General features: G+C 36.8%; 1 protein-coding gene across 1 annotated transcript; it reads left to right on the top strand.

Moving 5' to 3' along the window:
- The first annotated feature begins 6,314 nt into the window (after positions 1 to 6,314).
- LOC107795998 (zeatin O-xylosyltransferase-like) lies at positions 6,315 to 7,967 on the top strand. The gene has a single exon (XM_016618705.2). The coding sequence runs from the start codon at positions 6,405 to 6,407 to the stop codon at positions 7,803 to 7,805; it is 1,401 nt and encodes a 466-aa protein (XP_016474191.1). The 5' UTR covers positions 6,315 to 6,404; the 3' UTR covers positions 7,806 to 7,967.
- The last annotated feature ends 1,173 nt before the right edge of the window (positions 7,968 to 9,140 follow it).

Genomic DNA, 9,140 nt, shown 5'->3' with positions numbered 1-9,140 from the left:
ATGTATGATGGGGCTAAGACTCGGGTTAGGACAATAGGAGGTAACTCTGAGCATTTTCCGGTTGTAATGGATTTACACCAAGGTTCTGCGCTCAGTCCGTTCTTATTCGCCTTGGTGATGGACGCGTTAACACACCATATTCAAGGGGATGTGCCATGGTGCATGCTATTCGCCGATGACATAGTTTTGATTGATGAGTCGCGAGCCGGTGTTAACGAGAGGCTCGAAGTTTGGAGACAGGCTCTTGAGTCTAAGGGTTTCAAGCTGAGCAGGTCGAAGACGGAATACCTGGAGTGTAAGTTCAGGGCTGAGCCAGGGGGAAGTGGGCATGGATGTGAGGCTTGATTTGCAGGTCATCCCGAGTAGAGGGAGCTTCAAGTACCTTGGTTCGGTTATCCAGGGGGAAGGGGAGATTGACGAGGATGTCACACACCGTATTGGGATTGGATGGATGAAGTGGAGGTTAGCATCTGGAGTCATGTGTGACAAGAGAGTGCCAGCGATACTCAAAGGTAAGTTCTATAAAGCGGTGGTTAGACCAGCCATGATATATGGGGCTGAGTGTTGGCCCGTTAAGAACTCACATATCCAGAAGATGAAAGTAGCAGAAATGAGGATGTTGCGGTGAATGTGCGGGCACACTAGGATAGATAAGATTAGGAATAATGATATTCGGGAGAAGGTGCACGTGGCTCCCATTGATGACAAGATGCAGGAAGCGAGGCTTAGATGGTTCGGACATGTTCAGAGGAGAAGCCCAGATGTTCCGGTACGGAGGTGTGAGCGGCTGGTTGTGGAGGGCACAAGAAGAGGTAGAGGGCGGCCTAAGAAGTATTGGGGAGAGGTGATCAGGCAGGATATGGCGAGGCTCCAGATTTTTGAGGACATGACACTTGATAGGAAGATGTGGAGGTCGAGTATTACGGTTGTAGGTTAGGAGATAGTTGAGTCGTGCCTTACTTCGTACCATTGTGGGACTAGCCATGTAGGGTTTTTGTCGAAAATAGCTAGTGGCAATGTTGTGTCTTACTATTTCGCTTTTCAGTGCAGGTCCTATTTACTAGCTATCGCTTTTGCTTTGCTTCTTTCTTCTAGATTTCATGGTGTTCTTATTTTTCTTATGATTGTTGTGGTGATACTAATATTGTCTCCTTTTGCTTTGCATCTTTCTTCTGAATTTCATGGTGTTCCTATTTTTCCTATGATTGCTATTGTGATACTAATATTGTCTCCTTTTTGTCCTTTTTTCCTTTTATTTTTTTGAGCCGAGGGTCTTTCAGAAATAGCCTCTCTACTCTTTCGGGGTAGGGGTAAGGTCTGCGTATACACTACCCTCCCCAGACCCCATTAATGGGATTTTACTGGGTTGTTGTTGTTGTTGTTGTTTTTCAAAGGCGGAGCCAGAATTTGAAGTTTATGGGTGCTAAACTTGCGGCTGAATCCATAGCTCGTTATAGTTCCCGGGTTCACAATTGAATTTTATACAATTTTATTGAATTACCAAATACAAATATAGGGTTTAAGCAAAAGTTAATGGGTTCGTCCCAACCCGTACCTTATATACTCCCTCCGCCTCTATTTTTTTCTATTTGTCAAAATCTTGGTGGACAGAGTTACCTACTCAGTTACTCAGAGCGTGTCATAATCATATCTTTCGTCACACCATCAACACCAGATTTTCTCCGTTTAGCGTGGCACTTTAGGGAGTTAATATTCTCAAACCCGCCTAAACTATACAATATTTGTCAATTTCCTACCTAAACTATCGTATGTCCCTGAAAACCCCCTAAGCTATATCCCCATTCATAATAAAACCTCATGCCGCTTATGTGGCATATTGTGTGAAATAAATCGCCTAAGAGCGCATGAAGGGTGACAATAACCATTAAAATGGTCGCACCTGACAGCAACTAACGGCTAATTAGCCCCTTTTTTAAAAAACTTATATTTTCTCCTCTTTTTATTTATATTACACCTTTCTTCTCCATTTTTTCACCTTTCTTCTCAATTTCTTCATCTTAATCCATTAGAAATTCTCTCTCTTGTTATTATTGAGTTTATTTCTTATTTTTCTCGTTTTATCCATCCTTCATTCTTACTCAAATTTATTTGAAACAAGGAACACAAAAGACAAATTCAAAGTAGCACCGAAAAAACAAATTACTAATAACAAGACAAGAAGAGAGTTAGAATAAAGAATTCAATATATTTTAATACTTACTCATCTTCTATGTTCTGTTCAGCTTTTTCTTCTCTATCTTTGTTTACCCACAAAAATTATAAATCTCAACAAACAATGACAAAACCCTAGATTTAATCCCAATTTCGAAAGCAATAATTGACAGAGAAATTGATGGTAGAAACCCTGATTAATGAAGAGAATCGCTACTTAGAGAAGGTGTCTCTCATCTCCGATGAGAGAATTTTTCGGATGAGAGCAAAGAGACCATACTTTGAGAGGAGTAAATGACGGACTAGTGTAACAAAATTCCCTTTTTTTTCACGTAATTAGATTAACATATATTAATTAAGCCTATTTTTAAGATTAACATAATTAAATATCCATGTGGATTGCCACATGGCAGGTTTAAAAATTATTTTGAGTGTATATGACACGCACTAGTAAGAATGAAACGGTGAGGATTTATTATAAAGGGGATATAGTTCAAGGGGTTTTCGGGGACATACGATAGTTTAGGTAGGAAAGTGACAAATATTGTATAGTTTAGGGGGATTTGAGGGTATTAACTTCACTTTAGGTTTGACTTCTTTTATTTACGGACTTATTATGATTTTGTTGTTTTGTAACTTATTATATTAGCATCAGTTATTTACGTACTTCAGAGCAGTGATTGAATCTTGATATCTGGAGCTTCATTTTCGAAATCTTATGAGGTTGCGTTGTCATTGTTGGGGAAAGATATTTCAATAACTGCTTAGAATAATACTTGTATAATAAGTTACAAACGACAACGATCATACATAGTAGTTGAGATCGAAACTTTCTTCTGAAAAATAAAAACATATTAATGCTCATTGAATTCCGCAATCCTTTAGTCAGCACCATTTCCTATTTTGCATGTTTCTACGACTCATAATGATATGGAACAAGTCCTGAAATTTACATTTTATATCAATAGATAATTAAGCTCGCGTGTGTCAATCTTTTTGTTTTGTGCAATGGTGTATCTTCTTTTCGATATTCAAGCAAAATTAATCACAAATACAATTTTGAACTGGTATCTTTTTTCTAGAGTTTATGAGCACAAAGTTTGGAAGATAGCTTTGATAATAGCCATTTATGAACAAATCCATTCAAAGGGCCTATGCTATCTCAATTATAATGTTGTTGTTTTCTCGCTAGCTCTTTCACTTCTGCAACAGAGAACGTCCTTACCCCATGTTACATTTTGTTTCTTCTTAACTAGAGATGCATGCTAGCATGCAATTGCAAGAATATCCTTCAGTAGTAAATGAAGAGAAGAGGACTATGTCATCTCATATTCCACCAGCTCGAGCATGCATTAATTATTGCATGGTCCACCCTTGAATTATCACACCTACTGCAGTACTAGTGAAGTAATCCCAAACAGATAGCTATGCAACAGGATTGAAAATAAATAGATGATCAGTGGACTCCACTGTATGTAGTTAATTAAATGACAACATCTACACATTTGATCTCTTGCCATGGCTTTTCTACTACTGTATTTTTCTTTTTATAATTGAGATGACTGTGTTTTGCTTGAGCCGAGAATCTCGGAAACCACCTCTTTATCTTTATCAAGATAAGGTAAGGTTGCATACTATTGCAGCCAAACGCACACGCAAGTATACGCGGTCGTCAAGTAATAAAGTGACTAAAAGTCGGATGTCGAACCCACGAGGACTTGTGATTAACTATTAACTAAATTAGACTATCCTAATTATCTAAACAAGAATTAAACCTAAAAAAATTTGATTCTAAACTAATTAAATAAAAAAATATAAATAATGAACTTTGAACAGAGAAAGAGTAGATTTTTATGATATCAATGTAATGAAAACGATCTAGGGTTATGGGCTATCTAACAATCCTATTGTATTCTTTAATTGAATTGACCGACTAATTTATCTAGCTTATTGGTTGACACGGTTAATATCGCTCATAAGAATCTGTCGAGTTCTTGCCCGCCTATTCAAGCTAACCTAACGCCTATATGTCTATGGAGTTAGAATCAACAAGAACGCATTTATAATTCCTGTAAATCAACCAAGCAATGCAATTAGGTATATGTCTATCCTAACCACGAATCCGTTCCTCGATGCCCGAGTTCAAGAACTTGCTCTACTCAATCCTATATGCAATATAGAATTCCCACTTTCGAGTTCAATTCTAGATTCGTAGATAGTATTCAATTGGTGATCAAGCAATTAAATAATTAAGCGCAAGATTGAATAAATAAATCAATATGATAAATCAAGAAGGCAAAATTAATATCCGAATAATAATATTCATGAAAGAACCACAACCCTAGAATGTGAAGTTTAGCTCCACATAGACATGGTAGCCAAACTACAAATCATACAAAGAAACATAAAAATTACTAAGTTTGGGGGGAGAAAGATGGAAATTGATGAATTCCGGCCTCCACGGCGGCTCTGTGCTTGTGTTTTTTCTCTCAAAAACGTCCTCTCTCTTTTAAAATAGGTTTATGTTGGCTTTTATATGAGTTGGGGGTGTCTAGGGATCGAAATAACCGAGTCCTAGTCGAAAAAGGACACTTTCCCGTCTTGAGCGTCCAGGGCAGCGTGGGGCGCTGGCCCTGGCGCTCAAATATTTTGGCTACTGTAAATTGCGCCACAGCCAGCGCCCCACGCTGGCTGTGGCCCTCAAATCTCACTTTTTGCATTTTTGTCCCAATTTCGCTCCAATTCGCGCCTTTTCATCCCAAATTGCATCTGAATGATCCGTACACATAGAAATACCAAAATTTAGCATAAATAATCAATTAAACATCTCAAATCGTCGAGACATGAGCAAAATGTGAGGCGATATATATTAAAATATGCATACATTAAGCCGATTATTACATACACACCTTTTGTAAGAAGTAGTTTGTTATTCTTGTGGGGAATGTGAGACTTTCCCACATCAGTAGCCTAAAGCTACTTTATGGGCCTTTTAAGTTCTTGTCTATTTTATATATTTGCTTAAGAATACACACTATTACACACTATTAAGTGTGTATTAAATTAATATTTTTATTTTTTATTTCTAAAATAGAAAATCAGTTTTATTTGAATTTAAAATTCAAATAAACAGACATCTGTTAATGAAATAAATTTACTTTTTAGAAAATGCCTGACTTTTGCTCTATAAATAAACGTGAGATTCCCTACAAAGAGATTAAAAAAAATATGCAAGTATCAAATAATGACTTGTTGTATTCTGAAGAAGATTGTATCTATTTTTTCCAAATCTGTATACGGGCAATAACTTCTTTAAGGAAAGTCGTTCTCACGCCTCAATCCTTCTCAATCGCGTTTTTCAATTATTATTTTTCTAATACCCTTCTCGTACTCCACTTGTGAGATTCCACTTAGTTTGTTGTTGTTATTGACCTTCACATTTGACATAATTACATATGCATCCAGTATACAGAATATCATCTACCTGTATACATTAATATTCTATGCCAACTAACCCACAAAGAAAGTCATCTTAAATGTAAAGTCTGGCCATGCATTTATCTCAACTTCAAGAGTCCCCATGCCGAAGACCGTGAAGATGCCTTTTAAGTGGGGGGTCCAAAACGCAATGTCTTTTTCTAAGTTTGGTCCTTGTTTTATGGAACATAGTATATTTAATTAGCTTCAATAGTAGAGCACCATAGCAATATCTCTTCTTTAAATTATTTTAAAGTATGTGTTTTTCTTTAAAAAACATTTAACTAGAACGAGGTTAGATTATTTTATTTTTATTTATATCTTAAGATATAATTTTTTAATTGAGTATATATCATATTTATGTGTTATCTCTATCTTCAAGAATAATTATTATTAAGTATAAAATGGGGAAAATATAATTTATTTTATCTTGAACTTTTAAAATGACAAATAATTTGAGACGGAAAGAGTATTTTTTTTCCTCAGGTTTTTTGCCGTTATTCACCTTAATGTCTTCATTAATTTCATAACTCTTAATTATTTTCCTTGTCATTTTATGCTTTTAATTTTCCATATTGTAACGTTTCTTTTACATTTACTACCGCAAAAATGCTCCTTCAAACAACTAAGTTCGGTAGAAGTATTTAATTCATCAAAAAATATCATAGTTTTGAATTTGTCAGATTTGTAACATTATTTCTTTCTCATATATAGTGCTCCTACATATAGCTAGCTCCATTTTTTGTGTCTCTTCAATGGCTGCAAACTCTAGTAATGTAGCTGTGGTTATGGTGCCCTTTCCTGAATATGGGCACCAAACTCCATTTCTTCACCTTTCTCGTCTTATCTCTTCCTATGATATTCCAGTCCACTATGTTAGTATTGGTGCACGAAATCAAGAACTCAAACGTCGGTTACAAGGATCAAATCTTGATCAATTCCCTAACATACAATTCCATGACCTTTCAATTCCTTCAACTAAAGCTGAAAAGGAAGCGGAGGAGGAGGAGGAAGAGGAAGATGAAGACGACTATATGTCGTACTTTGCATCCTTGGAACTACTAGGCGAGCCCCTATGTGCAATTTGTCATGAACTATTAAACACTTGTAAAAGAGTGGTGATAATCCATGACTCAATAATGCTATCAGTTGTTCAAGGTGTGATTTCAATAACCAATGTCGAGACATACATTTTTCATGTCATCTCTGCTTTCACTGTTTGTTCGTTGTTCCAGCAAGTTAGCGGTTCAGCTGAAAACTATGACTTGTTCTTCCCTTTGCAACCCCACATTCCTTCATTCCAAAGTTGTTATCCACCGGAGATGCTGGAATTCATAGAGATGTTACGCGATTGGACGTTCAAATCTGGAGAAATCTTCAATACCTGTAGAGATATAGAAGGTCTGTATCTAGATGCACTCGCTAAACAAAGCGAGAAGCCATTGTGGGGTCTTGGTCCTTTGATCAATCCTGTCTATTTACAAAACGACGAGTACTCTGCTTCACCTAAAATAGTAAGCCACAGATGTATTGAGTGGCTTGATAAACAACCCAAGAATTCTGTCATCTATGTTTCATTTGGAACAGCAAGAACCTTCTCGCTTGAACAAATTATTGAGCTTGCCCTTGGTTTAGAGAGGTCAGAACAAAAATTCATATGGGTTCTAAGAGAAGCAGATAAAAAGGGGAATGATTTTACAACAGACGTTCCGAAGATTGAGTTGCCAATAGGGTTTGAAGACAGAGTAGCAGAGAGAGGAATAATAGCAAGAGACTTTGTACCTCAAATGGAAATTCTAGCACACCCTTCTACAGGTGGTTACTTATTCCATTCGGGTTGGAACTCCTTCTTGGAAAGCCTAATAATGGGAGTGCCAATGGCAACTTGGCCAATCCATTCCGATAACCCATTCAACGACGTGCTTATAACAAAGGTGTTGAAAGTTGGGCTAGTAGTGAAGGATTGGGAACACAGAGATGAATTGGTGAGAGCAAATACAATCGAAAATGGGGTGAGGGATTTGATGACTTCAACTGAAGGAGAAGAGATGAGGCAGAGAGCGATAGAGTTGAGCAAAGCTATCAAGATGTCTGTGAAAGATGGCGGCGCAATTAAGAAGCAAACGGAGTCTTTCATCGCTCACATCACCAGATAATTAACTGGTCATTTTTGAAGATGGTGTTACAAAGTCTCTTTTGTTTGAATAATCTTGAATAAGTAATGTTAAAATGTATGATTCCATGTTGAATAACTTAATTATAAGCTCGCGCGTGTCAATCCTTTTGTTTTGTCCAATGGTGTATCCGTTGGAACCAAATTATCCTATGCACAAGTTTATGCATTTCTAATTTTTTCATTTTATTTTGGTTAATTTTGATGTATGGTGGCAGTGCCCTCTATATCAAAACAAATGAAGATCAACATGAAAAGGCTGGCTCTACTGCCACTCCCTTTTCAGTCTGCAGAGTAGTGACATCCACTCTGCATCAAAAATAAAGGTTGCTTCCTTTATATCCATTTAATGTGCATATATATGAAGACTGATAGCAACAAATCTCTCACTTCTCCATGCAATGGTAGGCAGTCAACTTCTCCACATTCCCAAATATTCCAAATGATTCAGCTATAATATTAATTAATGTGACTGTATTTTATTCCAAATGACTAGCTACAATCCAAAACATACAACAACAATCCAGTATAATCACATTAATGGAGTCTGAGAAGGGTAGTGTGTACGCAGACCTTACCCTTACCCTGGGGTAGAGAGGTTGTTTCCGAGAGACTCTCGGCTCCCTCCCTCCAAGAACTCTCCACCTTGCTCTTGGGGTGACTCGAACTCACAACCTCTTGGTTGGAAGTGGATGGTGCTTACCTATATAGCAACTCACTCTTGTCAACAATCCAAAACATACGTGGGCTACATATGTTTTTCCACTAATGTGAAATAATCTATATCTATCTATATTATTATAAAATCACGAATATTCCACGCTAAATGTTGGATGACAAAAATATCCTTAAAATATTGACTAACTTTTATGCCCTTAAATAGTTAAATAATTTATTAGAAGATATCGGACAAAATAGTAATATATAGTCTTTGCCTAAATAGACATTGAATTCAACTAAAATTCAGACTAATATGAAATTATATGGACTTCTAATATCAATCCACTTTGGCATTCTATAAGTAAAATAAATAACTACAAAATTAACTTTTTTCTCAAAGAGCGCTAAGTTCCAAAGGATTAGGAATTGTAACGATCCGACCGGTTGTTTTGAGAGTAATAGCCCCGATCCCCTATTAACAGCTTTTTTCAAATCTTTTTCTGCTATTGTGACTTGCCGGGATGATTGATTTTGAGTTTCGGGGTATTTTGGGACACTTAGTCCCTAAATGAGAGCTTAAGTCCTAAGATTTGGACCGTAGTCGGAACTATGTGAAGATGACTCCGGAATGGAATTCTATCAGTTCCTTTAGCTCCGT

This window comes from Nicotiana tabacum, chromosome 2 (assembly GCF_000715075.1).
Source record: "Nicotiana tabacum cultivar K326 chromosome 2, ASM71507v2, whole genome shotgun sequence".
Classification (NCBI taxonomy): Eukaryota; Viridiplantae; Streptophyta; class Magnoliopsida; order Solanales; family Solanaceae; genus Nicotiana; species Nicotiana tabacum.
This window is presented reverse-complemented; position numbering and strand designations above follow the sequence as displayed.